Below are 23,535 nucleotides of genomic sequence, written 5' to 3'. Positions count from 1 at the left end.
TATCTCGTTAGATTTAAATTAGATCTAATCAATTTTTTCTCGGGAATATATATTGTAAAAAATAAATATTAAAACCACGCGAAAGAACACAAGTGTACTAATATAGTAATAAGCGCAATTACTCAGGCTCATAGTAGAACCAATTAATGTCCCAATGTTGAAAAGATCCAAGCGTTTTGGAGCATTGTTGAGCAAATTGCAATGACATCGCAATTAGGTGCAACTCCGGGCAACAAAAACTTTTTTCGGGAGCAAAAATTGTTTTCTCGAAAACATAATCTAATAATTAAAATTACATAAGTTTAGAATAGCAAAATCATTAGACCGAAGTTGTAGCTGATGACCGCAAAATGCCAGGTATATGCAATCTATATCACAGAAACGGAACTCTCCATTTCGCTTGCAGTCTTCTTCTCATCGCCGTTCTTGTCGTCGTCGCCGTCAAAAGGGTGACGGTCGTTGACCTGTTTGCCGGAGACTAGAGACGCGTCCTTCGACAGGATCAGGGAGTCTTCGCCGATGGGCGCAGCGGCTTCGACTAGATTCTCGACGGACGCCGCTGTGGTCGATTCCTCGTGGCAGAAGCTCTGGCACAGAGATTGCTGTGTTCTCACAGTGCCTCTGCGTATACTGCTGCGAAGCAAATTCGCCACGTCAGCGGCCGTCAGATTCGCAGTGTTTGCGTACAATCGACGACTACGATCGAGGGTCGAGTATGTGCGCTCGATTGCGCGCGATCTTTCCTCAATGCCGATCCTGCTAGTGCGATCAATAGTATTTGGACGATGATGTCGACGCTCGGCCGATATGTCCGCTGATCTCTGTCTATTGCTACCGGTGTTTGTCACGTCCGGCCGCGACTCGGCCGGCGACACGTGAATAGCGACATGATCGCGCGACACACCGCCACTTTGGTTCATCTCTACTAGCACTGTTGCGTAATCTGGCGGCGGCGGCTGTAACGCCGGTCTCGGTCGTGGCGCGCTACTCTCTCCCAACACGTTCGCGATCCTCCGCACACTACGTCGGAAGCTCTGCCGCAACATCTTCGCAATTCTCACACCGGTTGCCGTGGTATAGCTCGGTGGTGGAGTGTACTTCGGCGGCGGATCTTCGAACGGTATTTCCGTAGTCGCGGTGGGAAGGATTCCGTTGCCGTGCAAGCTGGCGTTGATGTCGTTACCGATTTGAGTCTGCGCATCCCGAGAATCATCCGGCTCTAGCGGAGGCCGATAAAGCAACTGAATTCTCTGCAAAAAAACAGATTGTTACGAATACCATATGGCATATTATCCTTACGTATTATTATTACCATATACCTATTATTATTTCCACAGTGGAAATTAGGCAAACACACACACTCACACACACATACAGTATATACACACTCGAGCTTGTCGTTTTTGACGCAGTGTATAGTGTCGCTAATTAATTAATGATTTATGGAAACTTACGCCGTTACACTGTTCGCAGTGATTAACTGTTACTTCCATCTGTTCATTCTGTTGTCAGCAAGAACAGAAAGTGTAAAAAATGAATTTATTTAGTGATTAATAACGTGTGTTACAAGAACTTACAAAGTAATCTGTGCCACGTAGGATTGTGTCAATAAAGAGATATACAGAAAGTATGTAATGATTAAAAATAACAATCTAGAGTTATCTCATTATCATTTGACAAGTTAGTTTTAGATTAGATATTTTTGTGGTTGATTTTATTTACGCGCCCAAGTTTGTTATTGCAGTTCATTTTTAAAATGCTTTAAAGAGAGGAAAGTTCAGTTTTTGATAAACGAACAACACTTACGTCGAATATATCGGGCGGTCCGTTGTTCAAGTATCGACATGTCTGTACGATAGCCACTGCCGGTATCATAAGAATCGGTATCAGCTGAATCGCCGCTCCAAGTTGCCTCGCCCACACAGCCCAATAATCTTTGCTTGTGCGACGATAAGAATATAGCTCTCGAAAGCCACTGCCCTTGAATATTATGATACTGAGAACCTACGGAACATGCATTAACGATGACGTATGCTCCGCGTGGCGGTGTAATTCGTTGCGAGAACTCATAGCGTCTAAGTTGTAAATAATTTTCGCTTACAAATAAAGTGACTGGGAGAACGACGTTCCAAATGAATGATAACAGAGGAGCAGCCCAGTATCTGAGATACCGACCGGTCGGTGGGAACAATTCGGCGACGACCGCTTCACCGGTGTGCGGACGTCCGCGGACCGCAAACACAGCGCCAATTTGCACGAGATACAGGACGATTATCCACCATACACCTCCAATAGTGTAGTCCAAATAGTATACAACATAAATTCCTAACTGAAAGCACAGCAAAAATTAAAATATAATAACTCATATTTTTAAAATATAATAACTTATATTTTTATATTAAAAAAACTATTGTGTCACACTTAAGAATAGCGAGTATTATTAGAAATATCAATATTCGCATTAGAATCATTAAATTAATTACTATACAATAATTACGTTTAAAAAAATGGAGAAGTTTTCGCAACATATTAGCATCATAAACAAATGATTATATTACTAATATTATTTTTGGTAATAAAATTATTACTATTTGTTATTGTCATCGAATTTGTCGTTAACATCAAAAATGCGATCGTTCATCAAGCTACTAATGACGCCGTCGAGGCGCTCGTTCTCACGTCCCTCACTTGTATATCCAAAAATATAATGTTATTTTTCGTATAACCAGAGTATCTGGTCAGTGTAGTATGAGGAATAAACATATATAAGCCAGATTCCTTATCAGGTTCGTTTGAATTATTCTTGTCTCGTCTTATGGTCTTTACGAATTTTCTAATGTCGTTTGCAGGATTGTCTTGATCTCGAAGAATCACAGCGGCTTGGAGCACGCACGGCCAGTCCAACAGAGGGTCCCATTTGCCGTTTTCCACGCGCAAGCACCCGATAACGTGGCGGTTTTTCCACTGGCCCTTGCCGTTCAGAAACAACTCCATTCTCAAAGTGTAACCGTATTCCTTGTTGCAAAATACCGGACCGTAAAGCACGCAATTGTTTTCTTTCGCGTCGCTCATTTTTTCCCGGTAACGGTCGATTCGCCATATAATGCGACCGTTCGTCGAGACGATTTCCGCGCTTTCGTGAGAGTACAAATTGGATAAGGGTTCCGATTTGTAATTCTCTGCGATTAATTCCTCGATATACTTCAGATTCTCTTTTATTTGGAATTTTAGACCTTTTATGTCCGATTTCTGTCTAGTCAAGTTTTTGGAATGCTTGCGAATCTCTTCTGACAAACTGTCCACCTTTTCCGACAGTGTGTCGTGCTTCAACGTCACTTCCTTCGAATTCTTGCATCTCATCTCTAACTCTAATTTCAAATCATTGATACGCTGCGTGTGTTCTTGCCATATATCGCTCGCACGTACGCTCTCCTTAGCGACAAAGGTTTTCAAATCTTTCAACTCCTTGTACCAGTCGCCCGGTTCATGTTTGTAGTCGCTTTGTTCGTCAGCCATTTCCGTCTCGAGCAACTTCAGCTGTTCAGAGATCTGCTGAAGACTCAAAGTGGTGCAATGCTGTATGTTGTCAGTTATCATCTCCACGTCGGTCAATCTCTGACTCAGCGCCACGTTTTTACTGCGCGATTCCTCGATCGCTTCCGCGAAGCTCGCTCGCAACGCAACGAGCGATTCTTGCTGAGAGTGTAACAAACTTAAGTTTCTGGACAGATCGTCCTGCAAGCGAATCCGATCTTTATCCGCCTGATCAATCGCTAAGCGCAACAACGTTAAAACCGAAAACACTTTTTCTTTCCACACCGAATCTTGGATATTCCTCAGCTGATCGTTTCTCTTTGACGACGTTGTGTTGTCGCACGATTTCTGATGTCCGTTCAAATTTCCACGGGGCACGTAAACCCCGCATTTGTTGGGACATTCCTCCAGCACTGCTGCGCAATGCGTCACGTGATCTGTTAAATACTTTTCCTCCAAAAATTCATTGCAAAAATAACAGGGCACGCTACGACGTACTATCGCGTGAACGTTACTCATCTTCTTTTATGATACAACTGCACTTGTGATACTGTGTAACTTTGTGTAAAACAGCGCAAACTAATACTCACGCTGATAACGCGATGACGGTTCTCGATAAACAAGAACGAGGTCTCTATCTGATAAGAACGATTAGAGACTAATACACAATGGCAGAGACAACAGGACAGATATGTATCCACATTACTTAATAATAATATGTAGTAGTAAAATGCGAAAAAAATATTAAGACGCGGTAATCTCTCATTGCGTATACATAATTAACAATATAAATATTATTAAACATTATTTATCATGCATATCGTTGTTTTTTATTTAAAACACAAAGAATTCAGTACATACTTCTGTAGCCATCGGCAGTCCGAATATGTAGGCACAAGCACAGCTAAAAAACGTGATAGTAGTTTCCCAGAGTTTCATCATCTTCGTATTGATCGCCATTATACCGGTTATAACACAATGCCAGATCGCCAACTGGAACCACATCGAAACTCGAACATATAAATATTCTTCTTCAATTAAAAAAAAGACGCTAATTAGAGTTATAAAGTAAACTGTAAACAAACATAATCCGTGATTACAGTGTTTTTCTTCAAACATTTTGACTTGTAATTAATACTTTGTTTTACTTTTTTTGAGTATATTTATACAGGGTGTCCGACAATTACTTTAACATCTCTCGTAGGCAAGTAGGAGTAAAACTGAGTCAAAAAGTCCTATATTATTTTACAAGATTTGCAATAGTTACCGAGATCTTAATTAACAAAGATTTAAGCATGCTTTGAACTGTCGCTTCTTACGCGCGTAAGACAGCCCGCTTCGCGCGCTTACGGTGTTACCCGTAGCAACGTATGGGAAGAGCTAATATAACACCGTATACTATAACATATACATAATAAAGGATAACCGCGCGAAGCGCGCTGGGCTATCTTACGCGCGTAAGACAGCCCGATGCATGCTTATTCGCTGATCTTTGTTAATTAAGATCTCAGTAATTATTGCGAATCTCGCAAAATGGGACTTTTCAATTCAGTTTTACTCCTATCTGCCTACGAGAGATGTTAAAGTAATTGTCGGACATTCTGTATATCAAACAACCATTCATAGTTTTTCATTTGCTAGATAGCAAGAAACCTGTATACCTGCTGCGCAATCCCAAATAAGATGAGAATGAAATAAAACAGGACTGCCCAAAACGGAGACACCTGTTCGGTACCCAACAATGCCAGCGTCGCGGGGACCAATTCAGTGGCTAGCCGTAACACCTGGTATCCGGACTCAGTGCTCGTGTCCACGCCTGGTCGAGTTACACGCTCGCCGAGGAGGAACGACGCGTGGGACATGAATCTCTCCGGTGTACTATAGCTGCCCGGTACTGGTTGGTTGGCAAGTCTCATGAATGTATATCCTGATATTCTCTCTGCGTTCCAAAAAAACATGATCATGTACGCGGATACAATATTGTTACTCATCTGTTTTGCGCTCGAGATGATATATAAAACTATATTTTACCGAACGAACTAATAGTGTAGATGTAACCATGATGCCTGAGGATCTGTACGCAAGTGTTCGCTAAGAAGGCTGCGAGAACGAGAACCACGAATGTTAGAATCACCACGAGACAAGTGTCTCGTTGCAGAAGATGTTTGTGCTTGTTATGAGCCGCTATCTGAAAATGGCCATACTTTAATAAGTCGCTACGTATTTTAATGTTATTTCAATGTTACTAAACTCAACAAAACAATATTAAAATATACGCTAATTATATTATCATTACGACTATTCTGCTAAATGAATCATATCGTCATAAAACAACAATTGTTACTTTATTATCTTGTTAATAAAAAATACCTGCATAACGGCCGCACCGAGCAAGCCCCATGTGAGGAACACTTCATTTGAGGCGGCTACCCATGAATTCCCGTTTATGAAGAATTCGCCCCAGACAGTGGCGGGGAAAAGTTGGTTTATCGAATCCGACGGGGTGAGCCAGAGCAGTTTTGTACAGAGGACTAACATGCCGAATACAGGCACCAATGTAAAAACGTACACAACCTTTCCATAAGATCTTAGCCCTTGGTGTAAACAAACAACAACAATAGAAGTTAAAGGTTTTGATATAAACTCTAACAAAAAAAACAATAAATTTGAAAAGTAAATTTTTTATGAGTACAAAAAAATTAAATAATTATTAATTATCATGTAAAACTATATATCTCCAAATTTAATATCGTATATTGACGGCTGATTGGAATCAATGACAGGGTATTTGGCAATAATTAAACTACGTGTGTTTTTATCAAAACGTTTCGACTTGTAATTCAAGTCCTCTTCAGTTAAATTCTATTACATCAACAAATATGGTGAAGTATTTACAAAAGACTGACAAGTTTGTTAAAAAAACAATAAATTAACAAATAAAATTAATTAAATTAAGTCAATATTATAGCAACGGCTCGAAGAAATTATAAGAAGAAATAAACAATTGTTTGCTGGGTATATATGTATACACAAGGTGTCTAACAACGAACTATAAAGCCAACGTGTGTAGGTAGATCGAGTTATTCTGAACAGAAAAGTTATTTACCATTTTGAAAAAATCGCAATAGTTATTGAAATATGAATTAATAAATGTGAGCCAATGAGAGAGCGATGATCGGACTCTATAGGCGTGCAGGATTATCAAATGAAAAGAAAAATGGCTTCTCTCATGTAAAGTCTTAGTAACGAGAGGCGGAGTAAACAAACAAGCACGGCACGATTCAGTTTCTTGCGATCGGACGCTATTCGGCAGTACGCAGCGAGCAGCGGCGAGCGAGGAGTAGAGCTGATAATTGTGCACGCCTATAGAGTCCGATCATCACTTCCCGCGCTCTCATTGGCTCACATTTATTAATTCATATTTTAATAACTACTGCAAAGTTTGCAAAACGGTAAATAACTTTTCTGTTCAGAATAACTCGATTTACCTACACACGCCGGCTTTATAGTTCGTTGTTAGACACCCTGTGTATACATATACCCAGCAAACAATTTCTGTTTTTGACAATTTCGGCGCAGACCTTGGTAACAGAAACTGTTTGCAGAAATGTTACAATACGGAAACACTGCCAAAATTGTTAGCATACGGAAAGAAAAAACGCAACAACTCTGTTGATAAATACATGAGAGTATTGCAGCCAAAACGATTCCATATATGTCAGTGAAATTAATAACAAATAGATGGTCGATTGCAAGCAGATCTGCTTTTAGCAATACTGTGACCAAACAGTTCGCAAAATTGTGAACCAGAAATCTGTTTCCAATAAAAGTCGGGTCGATCTGTTAAACGCGTTGACGACAGATTGCCACCAAACGCCAAGCAGGTCTGTTCGTATATACGTGCGGACTGTTTGCAATTTGGCGCCAACAGACAATGACCAAACCTATTCCGGATTTTAGCTTTACTTTGGCGATAATTTGGCTTCGCTTTGCTTGTGGCAGACTCTGTTATCATTTTGGTCGCATTTTGACATTTCACATGTTGACAGACATGGTTAACAAACCGTATCCTACTGAGGACACAGACAGATATGGTTTTGTAACCAAAATGTTTGCTGGGTATAATATATCTCTCTTCTTGAAAAATTTACCTTTACTAAGTGAAACAAAGACGATCATCCAGACAACGGCTAGATTGAAGGCCACTTGAAACTTCAACGTAATAACACTCGGATCGGTCTCGTTTAAATGATGTCTTTGTAGTACAGCACCGTTGAAGTAATCCGGAACAGTTTCGTGCAATTTGTAAAAAGTGGTAGAGTTGTGCGTGGGACGATTGTCGTCTCGATATAGAAGAAATGGCTCCGCCCATCGATACTTATCCTGCTTCGTTATGAATGAATCTCTGCAATCAACGATACCACGCGTTTTGTTCCACTTGATCAACATGGTATGACGTTATTCCGTTATGTATGATGGAACGAGTCAAGACACACACACACACACACACACATACCACTATCATCACCACTAAAAATATAAATTATAATATAATTTTTCCTCTAAATTATTCGAGACAGATATTCAACTTTTTTGTCTTAGTGCAGAAAAAGAATAAATTAAATCTATTAATACGAACAATTTTCAATGTTCTAATTTTTTAATAAAACTCAGTTTGTTTAAAAATATTTGCAATAAAAACTGTTGTCATCAGTTAAGCGATTTTCTACAGCCAATCACAACTATCAGTTTTTCTGTGTAAATCATTTCCTTAGATTTAAATAAACGTATAAATATATCCATTATTTTTAGAGAGACAACATTGAATAGTGTACCTGAAATATACAAACATCCACGAAACACCGACTATACTATAGATGCCGATGAAAGCCTGTGCGGTGAGTAGAGTTATCCCGACACCTTGAAAGAGAGGCGATATTCTCCACATATCTACAGAGCCCGCGGCTAGTCTTTGTCCAAGGCATACTTGCAACGTTAATAACGGGATGCCCAGTATGACAGACAACATCAGAAACTGTACGATAAAATTTGCTGTAAAAAAAAAAAACAAACACGCATTAAATAAAGTAACTCGCGGTATAAGACAAAGAAAGTGCTCGGGATTGTTTGTGATTGTAAGAACGTCATCATCTCGTCGAACGTGACTAATCAGACATTTCTCCGACAGAAATTAATTATTGTCTCTCAGAAATAACGTTAAACTATATAATTATTGGCTTCTTGTAAAATGTGCACATAGCGGTATTTCGATGTCATTATCATCAACAAGCATAAATCATTATATCGGCCTACTGCAACAAAATTTATTTCTTTGTGTTTTATTACGGCAAGAGAAATCTGCAATTATGTGAAAATGAAATTCCCTCGTCGAATTGGCTTTGCACTTTCGAATATCAGATATGGATAAAACTTTGTCAGTCGTACAGCAAAAGGTCGTGCTCTTGCGTGCTGAAAACACACTAAAATCTGATCCCGCTGAAAGAAGAGGCTGTTTTCAGCCTCCTGTTTCGAGAGAATTACGGATGCAAGATCTGATGTATGTATGCGCGTCGAAGTTTTCTTGATCTTTTGCTTTATATTCGACAAAATATTAATAAACTTTTCTCGCTGAGCGAGGCACAAAGGAAAAACTTTACTTGAACTTGGACGGTTTTATTTTCACGACTGCTTTCACGGTCGACGAGCTTACCTCCAAACTGTATACTAAGAATAGCAAATCTACTGATGTTGAAGAGTCCCAGGGTACACCCGAGACACGCGAAGCTCGAGCTGAGAGCGTGCGGCCACTTTCCCAGAGGATTATCGTCCTCGTCGTCATCCTCGTTCCTGTTGTTGTGCCTACCAACGTCTCTTTGCCTTTCGCATGTTCTTGGAACACAGAGAAAAGATGCGCAATTATGAAAAATCAGTTTTATAGATTTCACAGCAATTATCTATATTTGACACATTAACCTTTCGTAAACTGACTTTCAAAAATGTCTACTAGGTTTTTGTTTTTAAATTGAAAGTTTAAACAATTCTGAGTCGATAAAAAAACCAAATTGAAAAAAAACTAATTTTTACTAGAGACACCGATGCGCAATTTTTGAATAAGTCTGAGAGACTATGTCAGTCCACGAAGGATTAAATTGTAAACTAAATTTTAAAACTTTTACGCGCGAGAGATATAAAATATTCTGTAATTCATTACAAAGAAAATTATACGAGAAAAGTTTATTAATATTTTATCGATTTAAAAAACTTTGATGATTTATCAGTAAAGATTATTTATAGTATTGTAGACAGAGCAATCTTATTATCTCATCTAAACTTTCACTAAGATAATTTAAAAACTGCCATTGAAATTTTATTAGCAAATGACTACTCTGGATTTAATCTTCAAATCTTGTATCAGAAGATTATGTTATTTATTTTATTCTAAGCTAAATTTAGAGCATACGGGGACTAAAATATAAATGTTTGTAAGACAGAAGAGGAAACGTTTTGTACTGTATCTTTTATCTTTAAGTGTTCGGAAATTATTACTAGATTGTTAGAGTAAAATTTAACAATAGTGATTAATAGAGATTACTCTCGGGCTCTATAGTTTTTAAACTAATATATGAATATAAGAGCTCATGCAGAGCCGTTCGCAGGGTGTTGTGCGGAAATGTGAGTATATATATATGTGAATGCATATATATGTATATGTATTCACGTGTAATATTTTTTTCACGTGAGTTCTTAGAATTGAAATTACAATTCTTTAAATTATATAGGATGCTAATTTTGCATCCCATATATGAAGGATCCGTAATAATAATTTAAAAAAAATTTTTTTTAAATTAGTTGCATTTCGGACAATGCGGCGATGTGTCGCACCCTGTGGCAACCAGCAGTTCTTCCTAGAACTGCTGTTGCCCCGCAACCTAACCAGGTCATTGAGCAATGACAGTGATGTCTCATCACATTGCTCAATGGCCTTACTACTTAATTCTATCTTAAAATTGCTGCACAACACTATCGACTATCTATTTGTTGTCAATTTCACTAACATATATGGAAGCGTTTTGGCCGCAATACTCTCATGTATTTGCCAATAGAGTTGTTGCGTTTTTTGTCTCTATGTGCTAACAGTTTTGGCAGCACGAAAGCATGTTTCCGTATTGTAGCGATTCTGCACATAGTTTCTGTTGCCAAGGTCTGCGTAGTCAGAAATTGTTTGATGAGTAGATATGTTTTTGAAACTTTATATATGTCTCTAGAAGTTTTTTAAACAACAGACGCAAAATATCAGTTTACTCATAATAGCTACATTGTGACTTACAATCACTATGATTTTTAACTCTCCATACATATTATATATCTTTGATTATATAAGTATGGATTGCTAGTAGCTACCTTCACGCTGATAGAAAACTGTATCCAACATATATGCAACTTAGGCCCCGCGACGATGACTAAAAAGTGGGACTTTTAAACTATTAAAACGTATTAAGGTTAGAATTAACGTAGAAATCTTTGAATCAAAGGTAGAAATAAAATACGATAAATATGCATTAGGTCACGCATCACCGATTTCGATGTGTTTTAAGTATGTAGGGCAAGTCATACTGAGTAATTATCTAAAAAAATTTCGCGAGGGCGGCCTTGGTTTAGGAGATATGGCAATTCAAAGTTTCGGAACAATATTACTATTTTTGTTCTATATAAAGAAGTAGAGAAGTACGACTCGCGTCGTACTCCTCCCACCAATAGTAAATTACCTTCTCTACCGCGTGACGTCACGCACACAGCGGCGTTCTCGCTTGTGTGCGTGTTCCCAGTGGTTCCCACTACCTCGGTGCTCTCGGTGCTCTCGGTGCTAGCCGGCTCGATCTTTGATCACTGGTCAGATGCCAGATCGTGCAGGACAGCAACGAGAGCATCAAAGTAGTGGGGGCTGGTGGAAGCTCACTCTCTCGATGCTCTCGTACGCATACAAGCGAGAGCCGCGTCCGTGTGCGTGACGTCACGCTCAGCTCATGGAAGAGTGCAGACATAATATGTTCCGTCTCCTTTCCACTAAGTCGGCTACGAGGCAACGTACGTAACGCGCTTGTTACGTATGGCAACGCTTTTCGATGTTAGGCAGCGTTTCGATATTTACTGCCCGTACTGGAAATCTATAGCACATGTGACGTGAAGTAGATTTTTAGTACTGGCAGTGAATATCGAAATGCAGCCATGTAATTTTGTAACAAGACATGATATTTATTCATACTAATAAAATATGTACATTACATATTTGTATAAATTATTAATATGACATCTAACAGTAATAAAAAGGTTTTAGAATATTAATAGAATAAATATATATATTTGTTAACATTAAACTTTATCTAATACGTAATTAAACTTATCGTATACGCTAAAAACCACGTACATACTATCGACATGAAGCAACATGCAATCGGAAGTCGTTTTCTATTTTTCCTCGAGAAGGGAGCAGCGGGAGGAGTGGAGCCTCTCCTCCTGCCTACACGTGTTATACAAACAACATATTTACTTCAGAAATCGACACGATGTTAAAAAACGAAGAATTAATTTGTGAAACTTTTTTTGGAAAAAACTCGAAAACTAGAGCCGAGCGGCGGTAACATGTGTAGGGAAAAGTTGTTCAGAATAACGTCCTTATAACAACATATTTCAAGCTCATTAAAATCGATGAGGAAGCCCCTAATCTAAATAATTTCCAAGAAACTTCCAATTAATTAACAAAAGAAAGAGAATTTCACTCATTTCGGACATCCGAATGAAAAACGTGCACTTTGAAGTCATCAATGGGCATTTAGAAGTCGTTAGTTGCACTGAGCTTTGCCGAATAAAAACGACATAATAATAATAATGTCGGCATTTTTGACACGGTAAAGCAACCAAAATTTATGATCGTCGATATAACAGTGTGAAAACGCGAATATAACACACGGTGCTCTTCGAAAAACAAAGGACGCGAAAATGGCTGAATTGGATTGTGCAAAGGCAGCAAAAGATTTACGTTCCGTGCACATAAACAACAAAAAGCGAAAGATGTCAGCGCGGAAGTAGAGATCGCTTTTCTCGTCTTCCGCACGATAAGAAGATTCTCCGCACAAAAAAGGAGATGTGATTTTTTATCTTCTCTCGGATTAATGATATTCTCCCGAGGATAATTTCATCCTTTTCTTTGATCGTCAGAATACGTATGTGACTAGCATCATTGAAGTTCTCCGATAAAACGTTATTTTCCGCATCAACGAGCTCGCGGAGAGTTTTCGGAAAGATCTCCTTCTCATTTTAATTACACCTCAATTTTTAAGCCGATTAAATGCGACAGTTGAACGCACTAAAAGAAATATATGTATATATAATCTACATTTTGAGATATACACAAATTTATGCGCGCATATAAATCAAAATCAGCAACCTGCTATACACAGATTAAGATGAATTTGAATTTATGAGCTTATACGCGCGGCAAAAAGCCAAGTTTGCCGTCATGATCAATAGGACTACTAGCCGTAAAGAGATGGCGTGGGAAAAACAAGTATATATGCATAAAGAATTAAGTGCATCGACCTCTCCCGCATAATATAACTGTTGTCTTGGAACACAGTACCAGAACACAGTCGTATTGCGAATAGGGAAGACTGAGTTGGATTGAAACAATTTTTACATTTTCTATCATAACTACAGAGAGAACGGTTTCTTTAAATTTAATAATCCGATTTGTTTGACTCATATTTGTTGCATTCAAACAACATAATTTTATACCAAACAACAATTTTGTTGAATGAAAATTATATTGTTATGTTAAAATAAATCAACTTATTTGACGGAAACAATACAAATGTTTGAAGTAATNTATTCCAACAAAATAATATTTTATTTGGTTTTAATAAGCATTATTTAATGAAAAAAATCATTTTGTAACATAAATATAACNTAAAATATATTTGATTTAAATATAGCATTGTTTGAGACAAAAAATTTCGCGTTGTAAAGATGTACTTTAAATTATAAGAATAATAAATACTTAATAATAATAAAAGAAATATTTTTATCCATTGTTGCAGATACATTGCACTGCAATATTTTTAATAAAATAATAATTTAAAGAAATAATAAATGAAATGCGTATAGGATAGCTTGGAAATAAGTAGATAAAAATAATCACATTTTTTAGTAAGGAACAAGTAGTCTTGCGGACTGAGTGCAGAGACTGCGAAATACGTCTCGAGTTCGAATCTCGCTATCACCTTAGGATTTTTTCAGATCCAGTCTCTTTCAATGGAGTTTATCGGTTGATTGGTAAGCTAATAATCGAGGCCTCCAAAGATTACTTCGAGTAAAATCTCAAAGTTGTGTGAGGGCGCAAGCCGCGAAAAAGTTTGTTGTATTGAAGTTTTAGATTTATTTAACTTAACAAGATACTTTGTTTGAAATTCAAACAATCGGAATTGTTTAGTTCAAAATCAAGATTGTTTGGACTATTCCTATAAAATAATTTGTTTGGAGTTAACAAAATTTGTTAAATCTAAAGAAACCGTTCTCTCTGTGTAACAATAATAAATAATTTCCATGCAAATTATATCATAACAAATTGAAGCATGACAATAACCTAAAATCGACGTGAGTTGAAACAAGAAGTGTCAATCTACCTTGATCATATAAATTTAATCTTTGAAAAATTTCTCACAAATACTCCCTACAAAATTAATAAATTTGAAAAAAAACTAATTTAACAAAAATTTAAATTATTAAACTACAAAAATATCAAAGTCAAACTAGATAACATATATAAACAAACTACAGATACTACATTCCAAAAAATATTATGAAAACTTACTTTAGACTAATTTTACTGCACGAACGTCATAGAGACGCAACCGATCATCGCACATCGTCGACGTCTACTGATAGTCACTGTTATTTTATCTGTATTAAAACTGCATTGTTGTGCCCAATTGTCAACTGTTATAGGTTTCGAAATATCATCATTGTTTCAACTTTAAACTGTTGCATTGGTCAGAGGAATCGATTGCCTGGTACAAAATTGTATGAGTTGTGAAACTCATTTCTTTCCAAACAAATCCGTATTTGAAACATTTTTCTACGATTTTTTTAAACGAAGTTATACCGTTTAAAAAAAATAAGCAACTTTTTCTTGTAAAATTTGTAATTCAGAAACAATTTATCGTGGAAAACTTGTTCACAAACAAAATTAAAGTGTAAACTCTAATCTTTAACACTTTTTATTTTACTACGATAAAATGATGTACAAAGAATGTACGTTTTTTTAATGGAAAAAACTTTGTTTCCTTATTTATTCTCATTGCCGCATGTTTATTTTTACACTTTCTTCAAAAATAAGAAAACTTTGTCTTTTCAGAAATTAATTGTTCCATTTAAAGTTTCCTCTTTTCGTTTAATTTGATTTTAAGAGCAGGGTTAATTATTGTAGCATTTATTTTATCATTATTACTTATAATCTCTTGCTTTGATTGCTTATAAAGAGATTTACTCTCATTCATAATAAATAAATAAATTTATATTTATGAAATATATTGCATGTATATAAAATCAAATATAATAGAATAGATAATAAATAATGCTAATAACAACAACAACAACAACAATAATAATAATAATCGAAATACTAATAATAAATTAAATAATTAATTAATTCTCTATAAAGTGTTTATATATATTTTGTACTTACCTCCTCGATGCAGCACGTCGCGGACTGATCGTCGTGCTGAATGTTGGACTAATTGAACCACCGTCAAACGAGCTGGAGCAGGTGGTAGTGCCGGACGCAGTGATATCACTCACTGTAGTCGTGGAGCCGAGACTGCCTTGCCTTGAAGATGCTTCTTGATTTCGCGCGCCTCTTAACCTACCGGCCAGCTGCCGGCCGGTTCGACGCGGCGTCGTTGTACCCGCACTAATGGTAATAACCGTGTTCCTGGCGGGTGCGCTTGAAGGTCGCAGCAGTGGCCCGGAAGTGCCGCTGCTGTTGGTCTGCGCTGCAAGAACCTCGGGTGCAATTAATGCGATGTCTGGCAGGGAATTCGGTGCCGAGACGGGCGCGGTTCGTCGATTATTATTCGTTGTGTCGTTACTGCCATCGCGTTGCGTGCCATCAGGTAGCCGCAAGTGACGTAGACGCCGCATAGACGCGCGCATCCACGAATTTGCCGTAACAGAACTGGTGATAATTGTAGCTGTTGTCGTCGTGACCGCCGTACCGTGATCGCGATTTTCGCGATCGACGGTCTCGTTGGTGGCGTTGCAGCGCGTGATGGTTTCCTCGTCATCGTTGTCATCGTTATTGTTGCTGTTATCATTACGTAGTCGGCGATGTTGACGGCAACTGTTGCTGTAGTTTTGATTGTCGAGAAGCGCGTTGCCGAGAGGTGAACACAGCGAAACATCAACTAGAGACTTTGCCGTCGCAGTGACGGACATCGCGACACTGCGGCTCACCACTGTTTCGCGATGTTCGCAGTCGCGCTTGCGCCCCGTGTTCTCATCAGTGGGGGAAGCACTCCTTTCTTCTTCGCGTTCCGCACGTTCACCGCCGTTGGCTACGAGTGACTCCGAGGCTCGCGGACACTCCACTTCCTCGACCCACGACCAATCCACTTCAGAACTTTCGGAGCAACCGTCCTCGATGTTGCCCGACGTTGCCTGATCCGTTTCCGCCGGCTGCCTGCAAAGCAAATATGCGGGTTTAATCTCCGTCAGCTTCCGTGAGACAATCGCAAACCCATTAACAGAATGTTGTTAAAATGATTCTTTTTTCTCTTGTATGCCAATATAATGATACAATAATGAATGATACAATAATTTAAATGTATTTTTTAGTAAAAAATCTTAGGCTCTGAAATTTTAAACGCAAAATATATAAACGGTAATAAGAGCCGTACGCTGGAGGTTTGTTGCGGAAATATATATATATATACATATATATGTAATTTATTACATTTACGTGTAAATTTTACAGGTGAGTTTTGAATTGAAATTTCAATTCTTAAATTCATGTAGGATGCTATATTTGCATCACGTATATAAGCGAACTCCGTATATCTCCTTAACTAGTTTTAAAATATTGCGAAAAAACACCTCGGCCAAAAGTCGACTCTGGGATCTCCAGATCCCCCAATGGCTGAAACTTTGGGCAATTATAGATCTACTTATGTTTTATCGCTCCACAAAAGGTTTTTCTTTGTTATTGTTTCTAGTCTGCTCTGTGGATTTTTCAATATTGCTTATTTTGGTTATTATATTAGCGATAATTTGCTTACTGGCGCGTATCATTAGCAGCGATTTTTGCAATTTTTAGAACAGGTTTACATGTATTTTTCCTGTACAATTCGATCATAAAGTCAGATTTTTTTCATCTTTTGTCAGAAATCGTGATTTTTGTCGAAATCACCGATTTTTTTTCTAAAAATCCAATTTCAATCTTGTAAACAAAGCCCTTGGAAGTTTTTTTGCGACTTTTATAATTGATTTTTGAACTCCATCCAGACTCACTCAGGCTGTTCTTTTCTCTCCAATAATTTCCGAATTGTGTCTACCGATTGTGTCTACTAGCATAACCGAGACTAAACTATTTCTGATGGGAACGGAGCGATTTAGCACGTGTTTGAAAATAGATCATTTTTCACGTACTTTTTGTGTGTATCGGAGACTATCCTTTGGCTCTAAGGAACCTAATAAAAAAAAATGTCTCCAAAAACTTTGATCGAAAACAAAAAAAATGAGATCTTGTACGCTCTAAACGTTACTAATAGGATCGAGATATATAGTTTTTAAAATGAGCAAAAACTGTCAAAATTTTGACTTTAAAAAAATTGTCACGATCTAGAGTTATTATCTTAAGGGCTGAAACTTTGGAAAACATCTTCATTTATCGGTTACTTTGAAGGAAAAAATTGGCGAGCAAAATGGACGACATCGTCCGCACGGATTTACCGAAAATTCGTGAACAAGCTCATATATATATATATATATATATATAATTAAAAGTAATCATAGGTTTTACGCGTTACGCGAGAAATATGTGCCATGAGATAGTATTCTTATAATATTCAGCCGTCTCATACAACAAGAGACGGATGAGCTCGAGAAACAATGATTAGCTTACCACTCTAAAAAGAAGACGGACAAACAAGACAAGGAGACATATAGACGTTGGTTTTTCTCTCTCTGAGATGATTAGAGGGCGTTACTTTACGACCAGCGTAACAACTGGGAGCCTAGCGCTGAGTTCGTCTCTCTTAATTTTAATATATGAACAAATTTGACAGAAAAATAGAATAAAGGAAATTGTACCTCATAAGAAAACTAACTGCTCCGCATTTGACGTCGGAAGTGGATGATGTACCGCGATATTCCATGAGACTACTGTATCTATCGATACCAGGAAGTCCGTCTTTGAGATTCAAGTTTAAGCTCGTTCTTTCCGTCCATGATTTACAATCAGAATGTTGGAGGGAACGTCTTTTGTTTTTGCGTTCGAAGGCGACGTTACTCCGACCGCTTCTCTTAAACACAATTCTCGCGTGCGACTCCAAGTCGACGGAAATGGATCTGCTTGTTATCGGGCTGTCCTCGCAGAATGAGTTCGGCGAGAACTCGAAAGCCGGATTGTCCAAATATACGTCATTGGATATAACATTCAAGTTGTTCTTCTTTTCCTCGTCGTTTCTGTCGATCGTTTCCCCGTTCAAAGACTTGGACGACTCGGATAAGTAATTGGCCATGTCTTCCTTCTCGTTCTCCTCGATGGAGGAACGCACAAAAGATATCGAATCAATGTTGTTATTTCTCGCGTGATCAAAACCCGTGTTCATCTGGTCCTCGTCGTCGTGCTCGGCAAGAAAATTGAAGGCATTGCTTATCTCCTGCGCCTCGTACGTTTCGTTTTCGTTTCCATTCTTCCTCTGAGTTAATTCACAGCTTGAGGCAGTCGCGTGATCTACCGTGTTTTGCTGCGTTTCCTCGTTGATATCCGAATAGGGTATCACCGGCTCTAGATTTCGAGTAATGTCGCGAACGCGTTTGATCGTGTCAGACGAAACAACGTCAATTCGCTTGCGAATTGGCATCACTTGATCATGACCCAGTGTCACCAGAATGTTACCTTTGTCGTTGCTGTTCGACACTTGCTCTTGTCGCCTGGTTAACGAGAGCGTTTGTTCGAGTTTTGGCGGACACACATCGAGCAGATGTTCCTGTTCTTCGGATGTCGAGTCGCCAATAATAACACGAGGCACGCACGCATCGTTTCTTAGATCGATCAAATCACCATCCTCATTGGACGCCATTTTGCGCCGATTTATACCTACGGTGATAATAAAACTCTTAATTCGCGATTAAACAAATTAGCTAATTTACTGCGCAAAATAAGAGAAAAAAAAGAAAAACTTTATATTATTCAGTCTATATTTAATAACATTAAAACAAATATAATATAATAAAAATTTAATTTTGCGATAATTTTTATTGATAAATTTTACCAATGTAATAATCACGCAATACGATATGAAGCGGAAAATGACCGCATGCAGCTAGTAATTGTATTATTGTAATTTACTAGCTTCCTCTAACATGATCAGATTATGTGACTAGATAAAGCATGTCAAGAGATTTTTGTTGAACCATATGTATTTGTCACAGATTCTCTTAACTCATCTCAAGATAAGAAATCTCAGAAATTGTCGGCTAGCGCGTGCGCGTGCCCTTCCCGAGCTATTCTACAATCGTCTCGGTTAAATTTGTAATAAAAGATTTTGTCTTCCTGATAGCTCACCTTTTCGTACGTATTGTAGAAGACCGTGCAATAATATGTTTGCCATGTCGCTGAAACTTTGCGCGTCACATTTACAGTATCTATGCGTGAGATATTGTTTACGAACCTCGCATCAAGAGTGACTAAAACGCGATTGAACAGGAAGAACGTGATACTTCATATCATAATCGTTCGTAATTGTTGGCGGCGATTAACGGCGTGATGCTAAACGAGTCTTACTATGCACCGACGTGCGTATGTAGTAGCAGACAGTAATTCTGCTAACTATGATCAGTTTTTAATTTGTTTTGTTATGTTGTGTCACTCTGTCTTTAGTTTTCGGTGCAGTCGCGCTAAGTTTTTTTACATTAAATAGTTTTTATTTTGAAACATTCCACATGAGTTTTTGACATTTCACACAAATCGAAATCTATATGTATGATTCGACATAGTTTAAGATTTTCCACGCAAAGCGAAGTCATTTCTTACATCAATGAGTGCTTTATATAAAAAGTGCAGTGGTCATACAATATTTTAAACTTTCTATTGATTTAGAATAGTTTCTATTTTACAACATATAAACAACTTACAAAGTTTTATATGTTTACAAACACGTTCAAAAGTAAGAATGTATATAAGTAGATTGTTTTATATAGATACAATTCTTTTCAAAATAAAGTGTAGTTGAACTATAAATCTACAGCAAAAGAATTTTTTCTATATTTCTGCATATACTTTTGTACAGTATAAATTGTCTTGTCATCTGAAATAATAGTATTTTAGTTGTTACAATGATATTGAGATCCAAATGTAAGTCTTCAATGAAAGATACAGAGTAATTTAAAATTAAATTAATTATACAAATTGGATTGACTCTGTTTTTTGTAAGATTCGCGTAAATTATATATATGTGTCTAGTAATATTTTAAAATGAAGAAATTTACATAAAAAGAATTAACATGTATAATAATTTATTATATACACTCATACACACATATACACACACATACTTTTATACTCACTTTTGTCACTTTAACGTAACGCCAAAGACATTCCGTTCAGAAAAACTCAGTCAATCGGCGTAGCAACGCTACTGAAGAAAGGTTTCTGAAAGGCCAGCAGGTAGTATGTCTGATATTTGCAAAAAAGAACAACGTCTCATCTTCCGTGTTTTTCTCTTTCCAAAACAGGCACTCACACGAGAGCCACCAATACACAAGAATTTATTCAATCTCACAGTCGTTTTACAGCTTGCGACCTTGTTCAGGCGCCATGCAAAAAGTACAGCGATAAAGTATTATATATACATATGCATAAAAGCACCCCGACGAGTATGTCCACCGTAACACTAATTATACACTGTGCCTTCGCTTAATTCCTTCTAACATTTTACTTTTGAATAATTGAAATAATTGAAATTTCCGACTCGGAAACAAAAGACACGTTATCAATGTCCTTTTCTTCTTTTTTATCTTGTTTGTTATCTTATCGGAAAAAAATTCCTATTCAAACGTCAGGAATTTGTTTTCTTCTTATAAATCAAATTTCTCTCTTCTCGATGAGTGTCACACACCAACCAGTGTGGCGCGCCATTCGACGCGCACGTATACGTCTAAAAATATTACAACCGGCGAGACACAGTCCGCGGCAGCGAAGCTTCTTTCGAGAACTAGTTCAGGCGATTCGAGTTTTCACGTTTGAAGTCTCGCGGCGACTTTTAAACAATTAGCTTTGATACGCGTTCTTGTCGAATCCCGCGCGGTATTTCTGACACACCATTGAGTTTACTGACAAATTTGTGTTGATGATTAACGAAAATGCGACACACGATCGATGCGCGCTCATTGATTCCGCAGGATAGGCATTCTTGTTCGCATCTTGCTTTTGATTTTTGACACGCGCGTTCAACGTTTACTTCGGCTATGTTCACTTCAGTAACATAACCGACGAGTTGCAATGGCGTGACTCAACCGGACAAACGGCGTCAATCAAGGTTTTGCTACATGTATGCTCGTGAATCTCTAGGATGTTATTTCTTCAAGTTGTTTTATGAGATGCTGTATGTACTATGTGTATTGTACATATCAGCTGCGCAAGTCAAAAAGAGGAGACACTGATCGATATCAGAATCGATAATGACTTTGAGTTAAGTGAAATTAAGCCTCGAGTTAACAATGACAGAGTCAAGCTAGTCCAAGTGAAATGAGACGATTCAAAGATAATTTTCTTGCAGAAACAATAACCACAATTAACTTTTTTATTCTTCTTATGAATAATTAAACTGCAACACAAAATTCGAAACGCTACGCACTCGCGCGAGACGTGTACGTAAAATACTCGCTCCCTTTGCGGACAATTTGCTTAGAACACGATCGTCTTGTTTCCTTTTCTTCTCTCTTTCACTCTCTTTTTCTACCTCATGCTGTTTGTCTCTTTTTTCCCATTTGTTCTTCTATCAATTTGTTTTATCTTTCTCTTCCTGGCAGTTTTTCTTTCTTATTTTAAGTAACTCTTTTTTTTACATATGTGTTAAGTTTCTTTATCTCTTTCTGGATTTTGTTTGCACCGAGCACATGTCACGTAACCGCTCTACGAGAAAGACGTGTTTTATGGTGTCCGCATAAGGCACGCACTGAAGAAGAACGATGAGTACGAGTTGGTGCATTCACCAATTCGCTGCCGATCCACACGCACCCACACACGCACGCACGCGCGCGGCGAAAGGAGGGAAGGAGAAAAACGGGTTCGGTCTACTGTAGAGAAAGAGAAAATGAGGAGAGAGGAGATGTATGTATATATATATATAGAGAGAGAGAGAGAGACGAGATAATGAAAGAGAGAAAGAGAGCTGAAACGAAAGAAAGAGGTAAAGCGAATAAACCAAAATTTAACCTTGAGATTGCTCCAGCAATACAATGCTTGCATATATAATATTTCTTGTAAATATAGTTTTAGTTTTAAAAAAGTGTAATACATAATTACACGTGTTATTTTTTTTATATATTTCTAAAAAAATAAATATATAATAAAGAAGCAATATATAAAAAAAAATATAATGAAAGAGAAATGTAAATTCTATTATTTATTATTAATTATATATATATATGTTTGATTTAAAAAATATTATATATATATATATCATGTAGACTAATTTAATTGTTATTTATTACATACTCTTACAGAAAAAACGTTCAACTATTGACCATAACGTACGAAATCACGTTAAACTTGACCGTAAACTTTCAATATTCGGCGTTATACGTTCAATTTTGAGCTTTTAGAGTTAAGTTGAAAATGATTTCGTACGTTACGGTCAATAGTTAAACGTTTTTTCCGTAAGAGTATATAACGACTATTTTTTTGCAGTCTGTATTCTCTTAGTTATGACTGAAAAAACTAAACCTTTTTTTACTAAGTTTGTAAATTTCCATTTTGATGAGAGAGATATGTTCTTTTTCACACAACTGAAGAAAGCAATAAAAAAAAGCAAAAGTAAAATGTGACGACATAAAAATATCTACAAATCAAACCCTCTATTTAATGAAAGACATTTTAACGCCATCTATTCAAACATAAAGAACTACATATTGTATATAGTATTCGCATTGAGTAAAAAGAAACAGGAGGGAGAGTTTAGTTCAAAAAGTGGTGACGGTACACTATTACTTCTTTTTTGTGATACACAACACTTATTTCATAACATTTATTTATAATAGTTTTTATAGTCTGTTGCACAGGTTGCACACAGGATACATCCAGACACGTCAATGCGTAAGCGTGCAATTGTTTTGAAAGTGCGTATAAACTTTTGATTTTTATCCTATCCTACTGTGTTAACTTAAGTTTTACTTGTTTTATACTGGTAATTAATTCTTTGCTAATTTAGTGGCTGATGATGATCGGAAATTAATAAACAACGTTCGCGAAATGTTCCAAGAATAAAGCTGATTTTTATTTTAATTACTATCAGTGGATAAAAAGCTAGTTTGATCTATTTTATTTAATAATAAATAAAACTCTGGCATTCGTTTTCTAAAAAAAAGTGAACCTATGAAGTTAGTGTTTCTGCTTACTATAGATCTCTGGTTGTGAGTATAGTGAGTATCGGAAGTACATACAGTGAATATTGGAACGCAGCCAAGATCGTTCAATATTAGTCACGACTAATAATATTAAACTAG

The 23,535-nt window shown here is 37.2% G+C and overlaps 1 protein-coding gene across 3 annotated transcripts; it reads right to left on the bottom strand.

Annotated features, from left to right (window-relative positions):
* On the bottom strand, positions 1–21,804 carry LOC109864096. Of its 3 annotated transcripts, XM_020444993.1 has the most exons (15): positions 20,377–21,804; positions 18,707–18,907; positions 17,896–18,595; positions 15,275–16,267; positions 9,245–9,423; positions 8,370–8,586; positions 7,686–7,939; positions 5,905–6,128; positions 5,566–5,722; positions 5,196–5,473; positions 4,396–4,527; positions 2,102–2,329; positions 1,807–2,004; positions 1,455–1,502; positions 1–1,250 (listed from the first exon to the last, which is right to left on the bottom strand). In XM_020444993.1, the coding sequence occupies exons 2-15, from the start codon at positions 18,888–18,890 to the stop codon at positions 369–371; spliced, it is 4,674 nt and encodes a 1,557-aa protein (XP_020300582.1). In that variant the 5' UTR covers positions 18,891–18,907; positions 20,377–21,804; the 3' UTR covers positions 1–368. The 3 variants fall into 3 exon arrangements, with proteins under 3 accessions (XP_020300582.1, XP_020300580.1, XP_020300581.1); XM_020444991.1 differs by having other exon boundaries at positions 17,896–18,907; XM_020444992.1 differs by lacking the exon at positions 1,455–1,502 and having other exon boundaries at positions 17,896–18,907.
* Positions 21,805–23,535: the final 1,731 nt, after the last annotated feature.

The sequence above is a fragment of the Pseudomyrmex gracilis genome, unplaced genomic scaffold (genome assembly GCF_002006095.1).
Source record: "Pseudomyrmex gracilis isolate BER0280 unplaced genomic scaffold, ASM200609v1 scaffold_17, whole genome shotgun sequence".
In the NCBI taxonomy this organism is placed as follows: domain Eukaryota; kingdom Metazoa; phylum Arthropoda; class Insecta; order Hymenoptera; family Formicidae; genus Pseudomyrmex; species Pseudomyrmex gracilis.
Note: the sequence above shows the minus strand (reverse complement) of the source record. Positions and strands in the feature narration are given on the sequence as shown.